Source organism: Ranitomeya imitator, chromosome 2, assembly GCF_032444005.1.
Source record: "Ranitomeya imitator isolate aRanImi1 chromosome 2, aRanImi1.pri, whole genome shotgun sequence".
Classification (NCBI taxonomy): domain Eukaryota; kingdom Metazoa; phylum Chordata; class Amphibia; order Anura; family Dendrobatidae; genus Ranitomeya; species Ranitomeya imitator.
Genome location: NC_091283.1, coordinates 612,881,294 through 612,903,830, shown reverse-complemented (window position 1 = coordinate 612,903,830; position 22,537 = coordinate 612,881,294). Strand labels below are relative to the sequence as shown.

Genomic DNA, 22,537 nt, shown 5'->3' with positions numbered 1-22,537 from the left:
GCATGCTCAATTGGGTTGAGATCAGGTGACTGACTTGGCCATTCAAGAATATTCCACTTCTTTGCTTTTATAAACTCCTGGGTTGCTTTGGCTTTATGTGTTGGGTCATTGTCCATCTGTATAATGAAACGACGACCAATCAGTTTGGCTGCATTTGGCTGGATCTCAGCACACAGTATGGCTCTGAATACCTCAGAATTCATTCAGCTGCTTCTGTCCTGTGTCATATCATCAATAAACACTAGTGACCCAGTGCCACTGGCAGCCATGCATGCCCAAGCCATCACACTGCCTCCGCCGTGTTTTACAGATGATGTGGTATGCTTTGGATCATGACCTGTACCACGCCTTCGCCATACTTTTCTTTTTCCATCATTCTGGTAGAGGTTGATCTTGGTTTCGTCTGTCCAAATAATGTTCTTCTAGAACTGTGCTGGCTTTTATAGATTTTTTTTTAGCAAAGTCCAGTCTAGCCTTTTTATTCTTGATGCTTATGAGTGGCTTGCACCATGCAGTGAACCCTCTGTAGTTACTTTCATGCAGTCTTCTCTTTATGGTAGATTTGGATATTGATACGCCTACCTCCTGGAGAGTGTTGTTCACTTGGTTGGCTGTTGTGAAGGGGTTTCTCTTCACCATGGAGATTATTCTGAGATCATCCACCACTGTTGTCTTCCGTGGGCGCCCAGGTCTTTTTGCATTGATGAGTTCACCAGTGCTTTCTTTCTTTCTCAGGATGTACCAAACTGTAGATTTTGCCACTCCTAATATTGTAGCAATTTCTCTGATGGGTTTTTTCTGTTTTCGCAGCTTAAGGATGGCTTGTTTCACCTGCATGGAGAGCTCCTTTGACCGCATGTTTACTTCACAGCAAAACCTTCCAAATGCAAGCACCACACCTCAAATCAATGCCAGGCCTTTTATCTGCTTAATTGAGAATGACATAATGAAGGGATTGCCCACACCTGTCCATGAAATAGCCTTGGAGTCAATTGTCCAATTACTTTTGGTCCCTTTAAAAACAGGGTGGCACATATTAAGGAGCTGAAACTCCTAAACCCTTCATCCAATTTTAATGTGGATACCCTCAAATGAAAACTGAAAGTCTGAACTTCAACTGCATCTGAATTGTTTTGTTTAAAATTCATTGTGGTAATGTCTATAACCAAAATTAGAAAAATGTTGTCTCTGTCCAAATATATATGGACTTAACTGTACTTAAATGGTAGGGCTGGACAATTTTCTAGCATCAGTGAGGCTCTCATTTTTTTGTGGTCCATGAGAAAAAAAAAACAGTCCAACAAACACAATTACCATAATTTTTTTAAAGACACAATGGCTACCCATCTCCTTGCATTTCTCAAGCCCTGTTAAAGGGACTGTCACCCCCTCCAGCCGTTATAAACTAAAAGAGCCACCTAGTGCAGCAGTAATGCTGCATTCTAACAAGGTGGCTCTTTTAGTTTTTGGTGCAGTTACTGCCAAAATAAAGCGTTTTATAATTTTGCCAAAATACCTTTCTTTAGACAGGGAGGCAGGTCTTAACCCCCCTGCTGGAAACGCCACACTGGACGAGTCCCTTTAAAGAAATAATCCATAAAAATAAAAAAGGTGCTTAAAGAGAAGCGATCATCAGAAAATTAACTACCGTATTTTGAACCCAATTCCAACATGGCTATTTTCCAATTTTGTGTTTTTGTTTTTCCTCTCCTCCAAGAGCCATAAATTTTGCTGCATGCAGACTGTCATGCCAACGCATGGCAGATTTTATGCTTTGCATTGCTACATGTCCATCCTTATTAGGTTCCAAAGGAGGAAGCAATGTACACTACAAAGAGAGAAATCATCTTTGTGGCAGCTTTCTGACTCAGCTAGTAGGCAGGAACCTGGACAGAGGATCCCCCTGACATTAACTCAGAAGTTTTCACAAAAAGTGACTACTGAGCTACTCAGGTCAGCTTATCTTACACTCAAGTGAAGCACCGTCAATTTAAGTGCTTGGAAACATATAAACCATCACGCCCCTTTATGAAGAAGCGGTAACGCGAAACGGCGCTCGTCTTCTTGCTCCGGCGAAGGCGTACTTTGCCCTGTTGAGGGCAGAGCAAAGCACTGCAGTGTGCAGGAAAGGTCAGAGACGCCCAGCGCCTGCGCAGTGCAGTACTTTGCACTGCCCTCAACAGGGCAGACAAAGTACGCCTGCGCCGGAGCATGAAGACAAGAAGAGGACGCCATCCTATTAAGCTATGAAGATGGGAGGCCCTGGACCGGACCGCGACATCCAACGCAGCGGGACCGCCCCTGGGTGAGTATAATCTATCCTCTTTTTCTTATCTTTCAGGATACATCGGAGGAGGCTTATCTACAGCATTACAGAATGCTGTAGATAAGACCCTGATGCTGGTGAGCTTAGCTCAACTTCCATTTTGGGGGTGACAGGTTCCCTTTAAGAGGATATATTTTAAAGATCTGGTAGTTTTTTTCCTAGCACTGCTAGAGGTGACTGACAAGTCTCAGCATGGGAAAGACCTGTCAATCACTTGCTGCAGTGCTAGGAGAAGCTGACTGAGGTGAGTTTGGGGAGGGGGAGATGAACTAGTTTCGTGTTCTGCTATGGTCCCTGGCTGGACCTGTAAATTATACTCTCAGAAATGCAGGAGAGTTTCAGAGAAAAATACACCTGGCTTCAGTAGTGAAGTCAGGCTCTGTCATGCTGTCAACAGCTTGGGCAGCATGAATCAAGCGAGAGGTTCTCTTTAAAGAAAACCTGTCAGGAGATTCATATTGCACAGGCATAATCAATAGTTTTCAAATGGGTGTTTTACTATGAAGTGAGTAGGGCTAGTCTCCAATAGCCTTATCCAGTCATGAGTAGCTCGATTGACAACTCTATGGCTTCGAACTTAAGGGAGAGATGTGAAAACTAAGCAGAGATGTGTTAGAAGATAGCAGAGGGCTGCCTCGATCCCCCTTCTCTGTATCCAGGGCTCATTTCATAGTCAAGAATAGTTGTCTAGCAGGATCTCAAACTGAGCCACAAGCCACATTTATGAAATATTAACTAAGCTTTTGTCCTGGTCTTTCATATCTATCAGGCTCTTGAATTGCCTGCGGATTGTTCGGTGTCTGGCAGATATGTCCCCGATCGTGCCAGGGACCTCAGAGCAAGGCGAGGGTCTGTGTGCGGAGCCACACACCGCTTATCACGCCACAGTAAGGGCTGAGCGGATAGATCAGGTTTCAGAGCAATCATATATGTTCATATGACACTCAGCAACCAGTGACATTCCGGTAGACGTGTGATTGCCCGGTGAGGGTCTGCGCGCTGAGACCCCCTCTGATCAGAGAACGGAACATACAGAAGCAATCACCAGACACTACACATGGCTCAATAGTCTGCAGCAATAGTCTATAGAAATGGTGTCATATCTAGCACAGTCATTCTGTAAATCAGGAGAGTCCCATGATGGGAGCAGCACGATCCTACCCGGCAGCCCTTCCCATCTATACAAACACTCCTATTCACTAGCAGCAAGCAGAGATGGAGAACACCCTGTAAGGAAGCTCAGGGCACAGCAGAGCTCCCCGCCATACCATGGTCAGGCACCTGCTGCGGCCATGTCACCGCGAGCCACACACTACACACCGCAGTCTATCAGCCCCGCCGTGTACATGGGCTGCAGGTGACACGGGGAGTGACAGCTCAGCTCCCGCCACCTTGCACACACCGCTATGGCGGATTGTCACGCTGCGCTCATGCAGGACGGCCTCTGACCTGCAGGTTGAAAACTTGCACCGGGAGAGGCATCTTCCCCTCGTTTTCCGTTGCTCCGACCCGGACCCGCAAAGTACTTCCGGGTTACAAGCCGCACACTTCCGGCGCAGGCTGTCAAGAGACCAGCGTCGTGACGTCACGACGTGGAACGCAACGGAGCGAGTGGGAGCGTTACAGTCACGTGATAGAAAGTGCGTCAGTTTCGCCAGGGATGGCGTCATTGTTCGTACTCCGGCAGCTCTGCGGCGTGTGCCGGGCTACCTGAGCAGGAGAGGGCGCTGTGTGCAGGGACGGAGCTGCGGCTGCTTCTCCGGTCTGGAGGTGGCGTTGGATTAGGAGGCATAGCAGACAATATGGTAGTATGTAGCTTGACGTCATGGCTTTCTGCTCTGACGTCACTAAAAGTTACATTTCTTGACTTCTGTATCTTAAACATTCCTACAATAGTCTTTCTTTTCCTTATTGGCCCCTATTACTCCTTACTGAGCGCTGCCCATTGTACCCAGTGTCCCTCAGTGCCCATAGAAGTCAGTGTAGCCCTGGCCATTCTTCCCCTTACTGGCCCCTATTACTCATTATAGTGCTGCCCATTTTATGCAGTGCCCATAGAAGTCAGTGTAACCCTAGCCATGCTCTCCCTTACTGGCTCCTATTATTCCTTACTGAGCGCTGCCCAGTGTCCCTCAGTGCCCATAGAAGTCACTGTAGCCCTGGCCATTCTTCCCCTTACTGGCCCCTATTACTCATTATAGTGCTGCCCATTTTATGCAGTGCCCATAGAAGTCAGTGTAACCCTAGCCATGTTTTCCCTTACTGGCTCCTATTACTCCTTACTGAGTGCTGACCATTGTACACAGTGCCCCTCAGTGCCCATAGAAGTCACTGTAGCCCTGGCCATTCTTCCCCTTACTGGCCCCTATTACTCATTATAGTGCTGCCCATTGTATACAGTGCCCATAGAAGTCATAGTAGCACTGGCCATGCTTCCCCTTACTGGCAATTATTACTCTTTATAGTGCTGTCCATTTCACACAATGCCCCTCAGTGCCCATAGAAGTCAGTGTAGCCCTGTCCACGCCTGCCCGTACTGGCCCCTATTACTCCTTCCTGAGTTCTGACCATTGTACACTGTGGCTCTCAGTGCCCATGGAAGTCAGTGTATCCCTGGCCATTCTTCCACTTACTGGTCCCTATTACTCCTTACTGAGTGCTGAGCTGACCATTGTATACAGTTCCCCTCAGTGCCCATAGAAGTCAGTGTATCCCTGGCTATTCTTCCCCTTACTGGCCCTTATTACTTCTTACTGAGTGCTGACCATTGTACCCAGTGCCCCTCAGTGGCCATAGAAGTCACTGTAGCCCTGGCCATTCTTCCCCTTATTGGCTCCTATTATTCCTTACTGAGGGCTGACCATTGTACACAGTGCCCCTCAGTGGCCATAGAAGTTACTGTAGCCCTGGCCATTCTTCCCCTTATTGGCCCCTATTATTCCTTACTGAGTGCTGATCATTGTACACAGTGCCCCTCAGTGGCCATAGAAGTCACTGTAGCCCTGGCCATTCTTCCCCTTATTGGCCCCTATTATTCCTTACTGAGTGCTGATCATTGTACACAGTGCCCCTCAGTGCCCATAGAAGTCACTGTAGCCCTGGCCATTCTTCCCCTTACTGGCCCCTATTATTCCTTACTGAGTGCTGATCATTGTACTCAGTGCCCATAGAAGTCAGTGTAGCCCTGGCCATTCTTCCCCTTACTGGCCCCTATTATTCCTTCCTGAGTGCTGACCATTGTACACAGTGCCCCTCAGTGGCCATAGAAGTCAGTGTAGCCCTGGCCATTCTTCCCCTTACTGGCCCCTATTATTCCTTACTGAGTGCTGATCATTGTACTCAGTGCCCATAGAAGTCAGTGTAGCCCTGGCCATTCTTCCCCTTACTGGCCCCTATTATTCCTTCCTGAGTGCTGACCATTGTACACAGTGCCCCTCAGTGCCCATTGAAGTCAGTGTAGCCCTGGCCATGCTTCACCTTTTGAAGTCTATGGGAGTCACAATTCTTTCCCACCGTTGATTGCATTTTCCCTTGATACACGTGTACTTTGGGAATAATCTCATTTCTGCCATTAATGCTTTCTTGTCTCCAGTGTCGGCGATGCCTGCGCTGGCGGAGCAGGGCCCACCCCCAGAGGGCTGAAGAATGAAGATCTCCTGTGTCGGGCTGACGAAGATCTGCTTCCTGCTCTGCGTTTGTGGATGTGTCGTGTTCTTCCTGCTCCTTCCATGGATGAAGCAAGGTTTTCTGAAGCGTCACCTGCTCCTACCCTGTAACCTCACCTGCGGCCGCTGGTACCTACAGTCTCCGCTGGAAGTTGTCAGGTTGTCTCCACATGGCCACACTGGTGTCCTCCAGAGAGGGAAGAGCCACAATGCACAGGAAGACCCCGCTGACTTACAGGAGCCGCTGCACCTTAAAGATTTATTCATAGCAGTGAAGACCACCAGGAAGTATCACAGACGGCGTTTAGATCTTCTCCTGCAGACCTGGATCTCCCAGGCCAAGGAGCAGGTGAGGGACCCGGGGCCGTATTCATCATTTGAAGTTTTTTTTTGTTAGTTTTGTGTCAAATTCATATAAATGGTGCACATAGTTCATGAGTTTGGCTCAAAGGCAAAAATGTTTGTTTTTTATTTGTTTTATGTGTTTTTTTTGTCTAAAGCAACTCTTGTGACTTTTTAGCATAAAAAGTTGTAAAAACTGTGCTAAAATGTCTGAATTACATAAATTATGCAAATTGCCTCTTCAGAGAGGAAGAGGATTTGAACTCTATAGCGCCACCTGTAGGAAGCAGCCATCCTAAAAGTCCCTATTAACCCTTTAACGAGTCTTGCAATATGACTTAGGATAAAAGCCAAATCAGAATCTCCATTCGCAGACACGGTGTTTCAGGGTATTTTCTCTCATCAGTGCAAAGTGTGAACTGTTTTGGCTAGGTTCTAGGCTCTGGACTGGGGTCTAAGGGGTAACGTTTCTCCTTGTGACGAGTGACATACCTGCTCTGGCTTGTCAAGGCCTCCTTATCTTGGCATGCCAGAACTGAATTACATAACATCGTTCCAAGGAAGGGACTTGTGTAAATTGGCAACAAATTTAGCAACTTATTAAAAAGGTGCAATTGATCAATTAGGAAAAAAGCCATGGAAAACCCTGAACCATGCCCACAGTGGTGAACTAAACAAACACATCTAAAAAAAAAAAAAAAGGCACAAATTGAAAGATACATTTTGTGCAAAGAGGGGAAAAAAAGGTCCAAATACAACAACGTATAGGGTCCATAGTGTTTGTACAGTATCTTACTAAAATATCATGTTGTGTCCTCACAGACCTTCATCTTCACGGATTGGGAAGACAAAGAGCTGCGGCAGAAAGCGGGTAAGAGTTCAGACTGTGTTGGTAAACTGCACTACAGGACTAAAATTCACCATATATCTGAATATCGCACCTACCCAAGTAGGCGAGCTATCCTCTAACAGGAGAACCCTGGGGCCCGAAACCTGGGCTCGGAAATAGAGTAGAGCTGTGGCCACACACTGCTGCGCCCTCAATGTCTATAGGCATCCCAGACATAGCCGAGTACAGGACATACAGCGCATAGCCATGAATAGAGCAATTTGTAGCCCCATTCCCAAGTGAGGACAGCCTTTTTAAGTGTATAGGTTTTTTTTCATAAACAATTAGGGCATGTAAAGAAAAAAAAAAAAAAAAAAGTAAGCATGCCAGAATTTGATCAATGCGTGTCCAGCTTACAGGACCTCCCCTTTGGTCTCATGTACAGGACTGGTTTTCTTGTACAAGTGTGGTTTTCACAGATGGAACTCATACATGTGATATTCTATGGGGCTGTGCACATGTCCGATTTTTGTCTTTTTACTCTGATCGAGTGGTCTGCAGAGAAAATCTGAGTCGTGTCCGGTTTTGATCCAAGTGTCGGATTAAAATCGGCAATATCAAGTTTATGGGTTTGTGAATAAAATCGATCTGCACTCGGATGATATTGTAGTGTGGTCCGATTTTCATAGACTGAGAGACTGGAGAAACTTTTTTTTTCTTTGATCAGAATAATCTGAATGTTTCTCTCGGATGTGGAGAAACCGATCACTAAGCCTTAATCGGACATCAGTGAGTCGCATATGTGTTGTATCAGTGATTGTCATTAGTAAAATAATTACCCATTATATAGTCTACTGCGCTGTTCACATGTACGTTTTTTTATGGCGGACCATGTGTGTCCATGCAGAAATCACAAGAGACGTCTTTTTTTTTTTTTATCAGTATCATGGATGAACATCATCCATTCAAGCCTATTATTCAGGGTTGCCAACCGTCCAGAGATTCCAGGGCAGTTCATAAAAATACGGCACTTTTTTCCCCTGTCGAAAAAAAAAAATTGTCTGCGAGATAGCTATATATATATTTTTTTGAAGCTGAACAAACTGATACAGATTTTCATGTCCTTGTCACCCTGTTACAGTTTGAAGTGAATGCAGCTCTTGCCTTCATATAGGATTTATGGTCTGTAAACATGTATCAGATCTTAGTGATTTATTATGTTTTTCTAATGTGTTTGTGATTTTATGAGAGTCTGTTCAGAAAAAATAAATCACGTTGGCAACCCTGCTATGGTTCTGTCACAACCACGGATACCACATGGATGACATTAGTGTACAATCCCTGATCTGTCCGTAATTAACATTGTAGTGGATAGGAGAATCGTTGTCATTAATTTATCTTGACTATACGTGAAAATCACTGATAAAACACTGGTTAAAAGTGACACTGACCAAACACTGCTGATACTCAGATCTAGAACCTTGATAGTAAAAACTGACACTGACCAAACACTGCCGACGCTCGGATCCAGATCACTGCCGACGCTCGGATCGAGAACACTGCCGACGCTCGGATCGAGAACACTGCCGACGCTCGGATCCAGATCACTGCCGACGCTCGGATCCAGATCACTGCCGACGCTCGGATCCAGATCACTGCCGACGCTCGGATCCAGATCACTGCCGACGCTCGGATCCAGATCACTGCCGACGCTCGGATCCAGATCACTGCCGACGCTCGGATCCAGATCACTGATGGTATACACTGACACTGACCAAACACTGCCGACACTCGGATCCAGATCACTGCCGACACTCGGATCCAGAACACTGCTGACACTTGGGCCATCTTTTTGCAAACTTGAACACACAAACTGTTCGGAAACTGACCCTCACATCAGTATCACTTCTCTTTTCTTTTGCAGGGAATCGGATGGTGAACACTAACTGTTCTGCAGTCCACACTCGCCAAGCTCTTTGTTGTAAGATGGCAGTGGAGTATGACAAGTTTGTATTGTCATCCAAAAAGTAAGAAATGATCTGTAGTGTGGACACACTGTCATTTAATATTTAAACAGATTACCACTAACTTTATTTGATTATATTTACAGATTTCTATTTCATCCCTAAGTCGCTGCATCCTTCAGTGGATTTTCCTTTTAGGACTATTATGAGCTGTATTGATTACCTCTATTGGTTATCGTCTAGCCTTCTCAGAACTCATTATTATTAAAGTATTTGTAATTTTTAATGCTGTGCAAAAATGTAGTGCTAGGCCCCCTTCACACATCTGTTTTTAAGGACTGCAGATATGGACACATGGCGTGTACGTGTGAAAAACCTGCAATCTTGTTCATTCCCCCCCCCCCCCAAACACCACGGACGAAATGCATGCTGCACACTGATGGAACACAGATAACATCTGTGTGTCATCAGTGTGACAAGTACAGGCGCTTTAGAAAAATCAGTACAGTTATTGCTGTTCCCAGTCGCTGAGTTCCGAGAGTCTACAGATCACTCTGGATACCCTCTCATCTGGGCTGGATCATCAACACAGTTAAGTCGTCTTTGATCCTGGCCCAATGCATTGTTTTTTTTGGGAATGCTGTACGACACCACGTGATCAAGAGGGTTTTCCTGACCGAAGAAAAGTACTCGGCTCTAACACGCAGGATTTGCTCCCACAGAGGCTCATCACCTAGTTCTTTCCGCTTCTACATGAGCGTACTTGGCAGGATGATTGCTTCAAGGGAATCCGTTCCATTCCATCAGTGTCCCACATGTTCTCTTCAACTTTTTCTTCTATCAAGGTGGGACAGATCAACTTGATACCTGGATCACCTGGTCACACTCCCCTATCAGATAAAGAAGTTTCTAGAATGATGGAGTCGTTCTTCCTTAGTTCATCACGGAAGGTCGTTCGTGCCATTGCATTGGAACGTTGTAACAATGATGCCAGTCTACTTGGTTGGTGAGTAGTCTTTCAAGACTTAGCAGTCCAGGGCATATGGACTGCTCCGGAATTTTCTGTTCCCATCAACAGCCTTCTCTCCAATTGCCTGATATGGGTTTAATCAGACAATGCCACGGCGGTGGCATACATCAACCACCAAGGGGGAACACTAAGTCAAGCAGTGATGTCAGAGGTGGCTCGGATTCTGTTATGGACCAGCAGTACTGTCACTGGGTTGCCACAACAGAGGAAAAACAAGAAGACTGGGCAGTCTGATTTCTCTTACTCATGCACTGACTAAAAACACTTCACCTTCATATTAAACTGTGCAGATTTCTTCTAGCAGTGCAGGGGTTAATCTCAGTGAAGAGCTCCTGGAAGCTTACCTGCATTAAGACTCTCTGTTGTTCACTGTTAGCCACTCCCATCTCCTATATAAACTGGACTCTGACAATCAGGAAATGCCAGCGTTGGCTTCATCACTGCATAGTCCAACAGTTGGTGGTTGTGTTGTTTGAGAAGGTGTTTGGAGGATTTAGCTACGACTGTTGCTAGGTTTAGGTTGTATGCAAATCCTACCCTTCTACTTTTGTTTTTCCCATCCTTCACTCCTCGGTGCCTCCCTTTGTTTGTGTGTGCATTTTTGTATGATTCCTTTATCCCTGTTCGTATTACCTTGTTAGACTAGTTGGTGTATTGCCATTCACTACTACTTCCCTGGGTGGGGGGAGAGAACAGATTGAGGGCGGATTCAGGAGCTCCGCAAGGTACGTGGCCACGGCGTCTTCACTATTAGAAGTAATCCGGAGAACAGGGCTAGCTAGGGCGCCCCTAGCGTAAGGTACAGAGAAGGAGCCCCAGGATACCCACCAGCAGAGTCATGACAAGTATGCATTCGAGGAGTGAACCAACCACTGAGTCGCCGATTTATCAGCCAAGACTGTCCCTGAATCCGTCGGTCTTCCACAAAATTTGTCTCAAATTGGGAACTCCCGACATCGACCTGATAGCTTCTAGATTGAACCACAAGGTTCCTCAGTTTGTATCCAGATCCCGTGATCCACTAACAATCTGCTCCAATGCGCTGGCAATTCCCTGGACCCAGTTCTCCCTCCCATTCCTGTTTCCACCTCAACCTCTGATTCCCAAGGTGGTCAAGAAGATCAAGGCGGAGGGAGTACCCGTCATACTTGTCTCTCCAGACTGGTCCAGAAGACCTTGGTACGCTGAAGCAATCAATCTTCTCACCAACACTCCGTGGAAGCTACCGGATCTTCCAGGGCTTGGAGAAACCGCCTAAAGGAAATGGGATTTACATACAGAAAAGCTAAAGGAAAGCCATCACTACATCTTCAATAAATGCACAAGTTTATGTTGATATTTTGGACACTTTTCTTATCCCATCAATTGAAAGGATGTTTGGGGATGATGAAATCATTTTTCAAGATGATAAAGCATCCTGCCATAGAGCAAAAGCTGTGAAAACATTCCTTCAAAATAAACACATAAGGTCAATGTCATGGCCGGCAAATAGTCCGGATCTCGATCCAATTGAAAATCTTTGGTGGAAGTTGAAGAAAATGGTCCATGACAAGGCTCCAACCTGCAAAGCGGATCTGGCAACAGCAATCAGAGAAAGTTGGAGCCAGATTGATGAAGAGTATTGTTTGACACTCATGAAGTCTATGCCTCAGAGACTGCAAGCTGTTACAAAAGCCAGAGGTGGCGCACCAAAATACTAATGATGTTTTGGAGTGTTTTTTTTTGTTTTTGTTTTTTCATGATTCCATAATTTATTTCCTCAGAATTGAGTGATTCCATAATTTTTTCCCTATGTTTGGTTAAAAAAAGTAACCATTACTGACTACCACATTTTTTGTTCTTGATTTCTTTTAGTGTTCCTTAAAGCCAGAAAGTTGCCATTTGAAATGACTTTAGTTTTGTGCCGTGTCTGTGATCTGCTTTTTTTCTACAAAATTAAACAACTGAAGGAACATCCTCCAAGGCCGGTGATTCCATAATATTGCCAGGGGTTGTATACTGGAAACCTATTGGCTACGGGACAGAGTGCATCCACTTAAGATCACGACACACTCTTGCTCACGCAGTGGGGGCCTTCTTGGATGTCTGCCATCAGGTGTTGGCCTCACAGCCTTCCTTTCATACCATTGCTAAGTTCTTCAGGGTTCACACCTACACCTTGTGAGATGTGAACCTCAGTAGAAAGGTCCTGCAGACCACAGTATCCCAAGCTCAGATTTGAAGGTACACATTCACCCACCCTTGGGACTGCTTTTGGACGTAAAATGGTTTCATGTGTCCTCCAATGAAGCGATAGAGAAGTAAAGATTTTGGGTACTCACCGTAAAAAATTTCTAGGAGCCTTCATTGAGGGATACAACACCTGCCCTTGTTTACCGTTGCCTTGGTTTCTGTTATGGTTTGTTGTATTCCTGTTGCTTCTCCTACTGCTTTCTCACTAACTGATTAGCTTCGTGCCAGGCGGTGCGGTGTACACTCCTGGGGAGGAGCCAACTTTTCTTGTCAGTTGTCAACCTTCTAGTGGAAGCAGCATACACCCATGGTTACCTGTGTACCGGTGTCCCCCAATGTCGTGCTTTTTTAAAAATATTTAATAAAGGCGATAATCTTGCAGTAAAAGCAACCTGGCAATATGATTTTTCAGGCCTGTACAATTATGGCAATACCAAACATGTATAGAGTAGTTGTTTTTATGTTTTTTTTTTTTTTTTTTACTGGCTTAGAAAAAATCATTACCATTTGTTAAAGGAGAAACAAAACAGACATATTAAACAATTTTCAATTTGGTATATCAAACTTTTATGGACAATGCAATACTGAAAATGTATTTTATTTTTTCAATTTTTTCACTTTTACTTGTAGTCCCTATTGGAGACTTGAACTTGCGATCGTTTGCATGCTTATATTATATACTACAGTATTGTTATATTTAGCAGTAATCGTAGTCTTATATGATGCCCACACTGTGGATGTCACAGAAGGATAAACAAAACAGATGCAGGGATCTTATGACTGCCCCTTGCTGTCGTGGCAGCCCCTCTGCTCCCTGCAGTCGCATCATGGAGTATTGATGGGCGTCCAAACACCAAGGCTTGAATTTGGTGCTTAAGTGCCGCTGTCAGTGATTGACAGTGGTATTTAAGGGGTTATCGTCAGCAATTGGCGTTAGTGCCAGTTGCTGTTGTTTAGACACCGATGAAGGTATCTTCTTTGTGTGGAGTGGGCTCTGTTCATGGGTCTGTTCCACACACCCTGACACGCTCCATGATGTATATCTGATTAGTTAAGAAGCTATGGAATTGAATTCTAGCAGGTTGATATGCAACGACTACTTTGACTTTTGGCATAAAATGCTCTTTAGTGTCTAATGGTACGATATAAGTAGTATACATAGTAGGATCTTTCTAAAAATGTATAATACCGCATATTCTTTCATGTTCTAGGTGGTTCTGTCATTTGGATGATGACAATTATCTGAACTTGAGAGCCCTGATAAGTCTTCTCTCTGCATTCCCACACAACACTGATGTCTATGTAGGAAGGCCCAGTCTAGATCATCCCGTAGAGACCCTGGACAGCGTAAAAGGAGATGGTTCAGTAAGCAGAAATACATTTTAATGTTATATCGCTGTAATGACGTTGTGCTGACTTCTTACGTAATGGCTTCTTCTTCGTCTAAGTCATCAGTGCCTGAACAATGGAGAGCCTAAGGGTACCGTCACACTATACGATTTACCTACGATCACGACCAGCGATATGACCTGGCCGTGATCGTAGGTAAATCGTAGTGTGGTCGCTGGGGAGCTGTCACACAGACAGCTCTCCAGCGACCAACTATGCCGAGGTCCCTGGGTAACCAGGGTAAACATCGGGTAACTAAGCGCAGGACCGCGCTTAGTTACCCGATGTTTACCCTGGTTACAAGCGTTAAACTAAAAAAAAAAAAACAGCACATACTTACATCTGGTGTCCGTCAGGTCCCTTGCAGTCTGCTTCCCGCACTCAGTGACTGCCGGCCGTAAAGTGAAAGTGAAAGCACAGCCGCTGTGCTTTCACTTTCACTTTACGGCCGGCAGTCACAGTGCGGGAAGCGGAGACGGCAAGGGACCTGACGGACACCAGAATGTAAGTATGTGCTGTTTGTTTTTTTTTTAGTTTAACGCTTGTAACCAGGGTAAACATCGGGTAACTAAGCGCGGTCCTGCGCTTAGTTACCCGATGTTTACCCTGGTTACAAGCGAACGCATCGCTGGATCGCATCGCTAGATCGGTGTCACACACACCGATCTAGCGATGACAGCGGGAGATCCAGCGATGAAAGAAAGTTCCATACGATCTGCTACGACGTACGATTCTCAGCAGGATCCCTGATCGCTGCTGCGTGTCAGACACAGCGATATCGTAACGATATCGCTGGAACGTCACGAATCGTACCGTCGTAGCGATCAAAATGTTATAGTGTGACGGTACCCTAAGAGTCCCCAGCTTGGCTCCTTTTGTTTATCCGTACATATTGTGGGCAGCATGGTGGCTTAGTGGATAGCACTGCAGCCTTGCAGTACTGGGGTCCTGGGTTCTTATCCCACCCAGGACAACATCTGCAAAGAGTTTGTATGTTCTCTCCGTGTTTGCGTGGGTTTCCTCCAGGTACTCCGGTTTCCTCCCACATTCCAAAGACCTACTGATAGGATATTTAGATTGTGAGCCCCATCGGGACAGTGATGATAATGTGTGCAAACTGTAAAGCGCTGCGGAATATGTTAGCGCTATATAAAAATAAAGATGATGATTATTATTATTGTGTGACTAGGTGGTGTTCAGATTATTTAAGTGCATGTAGTCTGGATGGATGGTAACTTGCAGGCACAATAAAGTAGATTTTTAATTCTTGGTTTGCCCAAGTTCTGAATAAAACACTATGTATAGTAGCTGTATTATGCTGTGACTTGTTGTCATGTGTTCATTTTTAGACCTCTCTTAAATTTTGGTTTGCAACTGGAGGTGCAGGCTTCTGCATTAGCCGAGGACTGGCCCTAAAGATGAGTCCTTGGGCTAGGTGAGTGGGTTGAGCGTGTTTGACCATCTGGCTGTTGCTCCCCAAAATTGAATAGAACCCTAATTTGTTTCCCCTTTTCTTTAGTATGGGAAACTTCATTAGTACGGCAGAGAAGGTTCGTTTACCGGATGACTGCACTATTGGGTACATTATTGAAGGGATGCTGGAAGTAAAAATGCAGCACAGTAATCTGTTCCATTCACACCTAGAAAACCTACATAATCTTCCACAGAGCTCTTTACTTCAGCAGGTAGGTAGCTCTGCCCTAACTTTTATCGCATATGACTCATACTACCTTTAGAACAAGTTTATGGGTACACAGGGCAGATTTAAATATGGTTCCACTTCCAATAAATTGGCTCTGGCTTCTTGAAGTCCTTGTCTTAACCAGACTTATATCATTTTTTTTTATTGGTGCTACAAAGTTTTATTTGACTGATCTTACCACTGTGCTTTCTTTAAAAGTTTGACATCTGGCTTCACTCTGGAAACCCGCAAACACATGTAAATTGTGGGCCACTAGGAAAGTGGGCTCTAACTGACTGCAAGTGATATGACAGTCATATCTTTAACACCAGAGTCACTGGCTGGTGTTATCACGTGATGTCACATTATAGCTAGGAGTGTTATGGTTGGCACAATTGGGTCTATCTTATGAAGGTGCTCAGTGGTGAGATCCTGATGAACCTGGAACACTCAATGTAGAAAACCACAGCACTCGATGGTCTTCAAAACTAAGTGTACTTTGTTGGAAGATTAGCATATGGTAGTGTTAGTGACAGGCAATGTTTCTGTCCATCGTTAACCTTGTCCAAGGTTTGTGTCTTGTGGAGTTGGTGTGTATAGCTGCTAAAGACCCAGGCCATGGAAAAGGTCCAGGATAGACTGAAATCTCTTTTCAAGGCTTGTGTTGGTCATCAGTAACACAGCCATATGCTGATCTTCCCGTAAAGTACATTGACTTTGCAAGACCTATTGAGTGCTGTGGTTTTTTACATTGACTATGGCTGGGGGTGATATTACCAAGAAAAGTGCATCATGCATTACATTACAGTTTACTTTTAGTATTCCAGAGTGTGGCTGAGGCACAAACCTGCATGTTGGCACAGTTATTATCAGTAGCGTGTTCTGTATGCTTATGTTCAATGTAATGTCAGAATAAAGAGTAAAACAGACCCTTTTTAATCGTCTACATGTAAGATGCATATTCTGTTGTTGTCCTAAATGTAATGGGGCATGATGTAAAGTTTTTGATTAGTCCCCAATTTCTGATTGATGTGCTAGTGTGTGAATGTATACAGTTAGTTCCAGTAATCTTGGACAGTGACCCAATCCTGGTGATGCCACTTTGCATGCCACTATTTTGGGTTAAAAATAAAACAACTGTGATGCAAGTAGACTTGAAAGTTTAATTAAAGCAGTTGAACAAGAATATCCTGTGAAAAGTGTAAGAATTGCAACCATTTTTTCTACAAAGCCGCCTAATATTAGGAGCTCAAGAGTAATTGGACAGATTAGCTTTATCATAAATAAAATATTTGTAGTACTTTGCAGAGAATCCTTTGCAGGCAGTTACTTCCTGAGGTCTGGAAGCCATGGACGTCACCAAACACTTGGCTTCCTCCTTTATGATGCTTTACCAGACTTTTACTGCAGATGACTTCAGTTGTTGCTTATTTGTATCTTTCTTCCTTAAGTTTTGACTCCAGCATGTGAAATGCATGCTCGATGGGGTAGAGGTGTGGTGATTGACTTGGCCATTGCAGAATTCCACTTCTTTGCTGTAAAAAAAAAAAACTCCTGGGTTGCTTTCGCAGTATATTTTGGGTTATTGTCATGGAGTCCCACGGCTTTCAGTATCATCTCTATGTTGATGACACACAGATCTGACCGCTGTTTCTTCTTTCTTCTCTACTAGATTTCTAAAACTTAACATGGATAAAACAATTCATTATCTTTTCCCCCATCTCACGCAACCTCTCCCAACAGACTTATCGATCAAGATCAATAGCTGCTCACTTTCTCCCGTCCCGCAAGCTCACTGCCTCAGGATAACCCTTGACTCTGATCTCTCCTTCAAACCGCATATCCAAGCCTTTTCCACTTCCTGCTACTCCAATTCAAAAATATCCCCTGGATCCGTACATTCCTTAACCAAGAAACTGCAATCTCCCGCCTTAACAACTTCAACCTCTTGCTCTCTGGCCTTCCTTTTAACACTGTCTCGCACCCCTCCTATCCATTCTAAACTGTGCTGCTCCACTAATCTACCTGACCCCCACTATTCTCAGGTTTCTTCTCTCTGTCAATCCCTTCACTGGCTGACCATTGCCCAAAGACGCCTGTCCAAAACCTTAACCATGATATACAAAGCCATGCACAACCTGTCTCCTCCATACGTCTGTGACCTAATCTCCTGGTACTTACCTGCATGCAACCTCCAATCACCACAAGATCTCCTTCTCTACTCCCCTCTCATCATCTCTTCCCACAATTGCATACAAGATTTTTCCCATGCATCACGCCTACTCTGGAACTCTACCCCAACATATCAGACTCTCGCATACTGTGGAAACCTTCAAAGGGAACCTGAAGACTCGCCTCTTCTGACAAGCCTACAACCTGCAGTAACCCTCGTTCCACCATGCCGCTGCATGACCAGCTCTCCCCTCAACTATTGTATCCTCACCCATCCCTTGTAGACTGTGAGCTCTCACGGGCAGAGTCCTCTCTCCTTCTGTACCAGTCGATGACTAGTTTTGTTCAAGATTATTGTCCTTGTTTTAATGTACACCCTTTTTCACATGTAAAGCGCCATGGAATAAATGGTGCTATGATAATAATTGTCCATCAGTACTATGAAATGCTGTCCAATGAATCTTGCTACATTTGGTTAGCTCTGAGCAGAAAATATTTCCCTGTACGCTTCAGAATTCATACTGCTGCTTCTGTATGCAGTCACCTCATCAATAAACACTAGTGACCCAGTGCCACTGGCAGCCATGTATGCCCAAGCCATCACACTGCCTCCACTATGTTTTACAGAGGATGTGGTATGCTTTGGATCATGAGTCATTTCCAGTCTTCTTCATACTTTCTTCTTCCCATCATTCTGGTACAGGATGATCTTAGTTTCTTCTGTCCAAAGAATGCTTTTCCAGAACTGTTGGCTTCTTTAGCTGTTTTTTTTTAGGCAAAGACTAATCTGGCCTTTCTATTTTTAAGGCTGATTAATGGTTTGTGCCTTGTGGTGAACCCTCTGTATTTGCTCTCATGAATCCTTCTCTTTGTGGTAGAAAGTAGACTTAGATACTGAAACACCTACTTCCTAGAGAGTGTAATTCATTTGGGTGAATGTTGTGAAGGGATTTTGCTTTATCATGGAAATGATTTTACAGCATTTTTGTCTGGCATCTACGTCCTGGCCTTTCTGAATTTCCCAAGCTCACCAGTGCAGTGCGCTCTTTCTTTAATTTCTTTTTTTTTTAAGCAGAATGTACCAAACTGTTTATTTGGCCACCCCCAACATTTCTGCTATGGATTTCTTATTTTTATTCAGCCTAATGTTGGTTTGTTTCACTTCCATTGAGAGCTTCTTTGACCGCTTGTTGTGGGTTCACACAACAGCTTTCTAATGCACATGCAAATTAGCTCCAGATCTTTTACCTGCCTGCTTAATTGATGATGGATTAACGAGGGAAAAGCCCATGCTGGCCATTTAAAGAGCTTTTGAGATAATTGGACAATTACTTTTGGTCCCTTGAAAAAGAGGCAGCTACACATTAGAGAGCTGAAATTCCTAAACCCATATCCAATTAGGAGGTGAATATCCTCAAATTAAAGCAGAGAGTCTGCACTTTAAGCCCATATTGGTTAGATAACTGTATCTTGGATATATTTTGGTAAACTGCCAAACCTTGTGCCACTGTCCAAATATTTCTGGATCTAAACAGAGTGGACTCAGACTGGTGGAAAGTCCTTCGTACTTTAGACAAGTCTAAGCTGTAAGTGATCCCTCTCTAAACAGCAATAACTCATTGTATAAGTAATCATTTAGTCTCCAACATTTGATAGAGAGCTTGGTCTACAAGGATTCATTTTAATCAGTACAGAATTTTCTTTCCCAGGTAACTCTAAGCTACGGTGGTCCTGAAAAAAGAAGGAATGTTATACATGTAGCTGGGTACTTTGACCTGGAGCAAGATCCTACTCGGTAATTGAAGTCCTGTTCTATAATGCAGTCTTGTATACTTTGTTAATCTGCGTATTTAATATATCCTCTTTCCTGCAGGTTCAAATCTGTCCATTGTATGTTGTATCCCGACATAAGCTGGTGTCCTAACAAGAAGAAAAGCTGATATTACCTTTAGGCCACGTTCACACATTCAGTATTTGTGAGACAAAATCAGGAATGGAACAGTCAGAGTAAAAGTATAGTAGAAACACGTCACCGCTTCTGTATTTGTCATCCACTCCTGGTTATGGCTGACAAATACTGAGGTAAAATACTGACCAATGAGAGGAAAACTATAAAACATGTCACCACTTCTGCATTTATCACCCACTCCTGGTTTTGGCTTACAGATACTGAGGTAAAAAACTCACCAAATACTGAACGTGTGAACATGGTTTAAGAAGTGATCCCTATCCTGGACAACTGTATATCTTCTTCTGTGAAATGAAAGACTACTTCAGAAGGTTCTGGATTACACTTTTCTTGACCCATGCTCTCGGGAAAGAGCAGACACTCTCCATTTCTTAGCATTTTCTCAACTTCTTTGAGAAACAGAATGCTTAAACGGGTTTTTCCATGAACACAAGTACATTTTAATCAATAGATCATGGAAACTAATTAATTCCACAATTGGATGTGTTTAAAAAAATATTGCTGTGCTAAGAAGCTTATGAATGTACCCCTGCTGTAACTGGCTGTGCTGTACCATGTAGAGATGCGGTAGCTGATGGTCACGCTTACACAACGTCTGCCAAGGGGAGAAAGCATAAGTGAATATACTGATGCCATGGACAAGGACTCTTCCAGCTGTTTCTATGCGAGTTTACTCATTTTCCTGCCTGCTTGTTTTGTCAAAGGAGCGTGAGTATCTGCTGTTTCACTGATGCTGTGAGCTGAGCTAATCTAAATAAATGCTATTGTGGTACTGGTAAGAGGTGGCCAGGGACAGCACTGGCCTAATCCAGTCTCCAGCTATGGTGCTTGGTCTATCAAGTAAGTTATCTCTGTAACACCATAATTTCAGAGTATAATTTACCTGGCTGCAATCCTGCACTCTAACTAATGGACATTGTCCAAAGTCGAGACCCCTTTAAAGGGAAAGTGCCACCAGTTTTCTTGTATTTTGTTTTTTTGTGATTTTAAGCTTAAAATAGTAATTAAAATGTATTAATGCAATGTTTGCACTGTTTGCAAACATTTCTATATGAAAAATATTATATATTTTTCTACAAATATACATATTTACCACTAGGGGGAGCATTTTCCGTTTTAGACGTCAAGCAGCTATAGTAAGATTTACCAGCAGCAAAATTGGGGCAGTAACTGCTGACATCACCATTTCCCTCCCCTTTTGGGTGGTCTAATATCCCTGGGGCAGAATGAAGAGCAGCATCATAGGGCAGCACCATTTTGTGTGTGACTGCCCTGTGACCTGCTATCACCAGCAGTTACTGCATCAGAGGCACAGCTTGTTTACAGAGGAGCAGAACACAGTGGACTCAGCATTTTTTGTGAATAACATTCTTGCCATCCCCCTTCCCCCACCTTAATCCCTGTCCTGTCAGCTGCCCTGCTCTCTCTCCAGGTGTCACCTCCCTCTCTGCAGGCTGTGAGTGCAGCTTACCAGAGATCACAGGGACTGTGTGTGAGGGGGGAGGGGGAGACACAGCAGGAGAAGCACACAGGGCAGCATGTGAGGAGCAGAGGATGTGTGCCTGCTTGGAGTACAGAGGAGCAGTGAGGGCTTCTTCTGTCCTGCGATAGAGAGTAAGTGGAGCTCGGCAGATAGCACTGAGCTATAATAAAATGGCAGCTAGTCACACCTACAGCAGTGAGTTGTGCAGCCCACAGAGGCGTGCCCAGCTCACTGCTAATGTTGCTGCAATGTTACAGATAGGGTCAGCGCCAGTCTATTATCTCCTATGTCCATGGGGTGCCGTAATCTGACACTGATAGTGCCCTGCTACTGCTGCAAAACCAAGATGTCAGCCCCCAGTGCATTCTTTAAACTCATATAACACATGAAATCTGTTTCACATGCATTTCAAACTTGCTTATAGCAGCATGTTACGCTACATTACAGTGATTTATTAATGACCTACAAACGCGGTACCTTCCCTTTAAAGAGTCTTCACCTATCCTTACTTGTAGATGAAGCATAGGGCAGAGATTGTCATTATGTTCAACCCTTCATGAGCCACTTTTGGCTTTGATTATTTTTTACCATGAGATGAATAGCTGTGATAAAATCATGACCTACTTTGAGGGTTTTTAAGACTAGTTTCCTTAAATGTTGCACTATTTTACGACATCCTATTAGAAGCTGTTCCCATTATAATGTTTTGTGACCTGATCTGTAATGCATATAGTTGGCGGTCCAGTTAAACCGTCCCATTCAGGCTCCTGGGGGGCCCAGCAGCACAATCCCAACCAACCAGTTGACGTCACCCTATCGGGTAATACTGCCCTTGCGTGTTCTGGCTATGGCTCTATGTACTTATTGCGCTAGTTTTCCCTTGGTACTAAGCATTGGATGATATTTTGTATATAATTTTTGACAATTGTTTGTATTGTAATTTATTACATTTCGACATCAGCACAGTATTCACTGTTAATAAAATGTGCATTTTTTTTCAATTGTCAGAATTTTTTTTATCATTGATTAAAACTGTTAATTTTATATTTGCTGATGGCAAGACTAGATCACCATGCTCCTACATAATAGCGCCAACATTGCTGTACGATTTTCACCAACAACAGCGTTCTCAGACTAATGGCTCTTAAAGTGTAACCAGGGTAAAAATACTATCACTGCCAGGTGATGCTAAGGTAAGGACCATGAATCAGTCTTGTCGAATTTTTAATACCCAGTGTAGCTGTATATCATCCCTGGTACTACTGTGATATTTAGCAAGAGCCTTGCATAAATGGGTGGTCCAAAGACAAGGTAATTTTCATACTTAATTCCTATCTTTTTTTTTTATGGCGTAACCTAAAGTATTTTCTAACATACTTGCTAACTACACTATCTGACTATTCTATTCTATTTTGTTCCCTACTTCCTTTTTGATACTTGGTTTGAAAATCCAGT

General features: G+C 43.9%; 2 protein-coding genes across 3 annotated transcripts in view; one reads left to right on the top strand and one right to left on the bottom strand.

Annotated features, from left to right (window-relative positions):
• Positions 1-3,910, bottom strand: part of GPS1 (G protein pathway suppressor 1) — a 48,271-nt gene extending 44,361 nt beyond the window's left edge. The window contains exon 1 of the mRNA XM_069752475.1: positions 3,776-3,910. Within this exon, the coding sequence (XP_069608576.1) occupies positions 3,776-3,808 (33 nt within the window). The 5' untranslated portion in view covers positions 3,809-3,910. The remainder of the gene's footprint in view (positions 1-3,775) is intronic.
• A 53-nt stretch (positions 3,911-3,963) lies between these two features.
• Positions 3,964-22,083, top strand: RFNG (RFNG O-fucosylpeptide 3-beta-N-acetylglucosaminyltransferase). Of its 2 annotated transcripts, none has more exons than XM_069752478.1 (9): positions 3,964-4,134; positions 5,919-6,340; positions 7,156-7,204; positions 9,087-9,189; positions 13,600-13,753; positions 15,127-15,212; positions 15,297-15,462; positions 19,340-19,425; positions 19,504-22,083. In XM_069752478.1, the coding sequence occupies exons 2-9, from the start codon at positions 5,972-5,974 to the stop codon at positions 19,568-19,570; spliced, it is 1,080 nt and encodes a 359-aa protein (XP_069608579.1). In that variant the 5' UTR covers positions 3,964-4,134; positions 5,919-5,971; the 3' UTR covers positions 19,571-22,083. The 2 variants fall into 2 exon arrangements, with proteins under 2 accessions (XP_069608579.1, XP_069608580.1); XM_069752479.1 differs by having other exon boundaries at positions 3,991-4,131.
• Positions 22,084-22,537: the final 454 nt, after the last annotated feature.

Excerpts from the sequence above, each read along its gene's own strand:
- RFNG (XM_069752478.1), top strand. The coding sequence starts at position 5,972 with ATGAAGATCTCCTGTGTCGGGCTGACGAAGATCTGCTTCCTGCTCTGC. Across the intron at positions 9,190-13,599 it reads TTTGTATTGTCATCCAAAAA|GTGGTTCTGTCATTTGGATG; the intron begins GTAAGAAATGAT and ends TTCATGTTCTAG. Across the intron at positions 15,463-19,339 it reads AGAGCTCTTTACTTCAGCAG|GTAACTCTAAGCTACGGTGG; the intron begins GTAGGTAGCTCT and ends TTTCTTTCCCAG.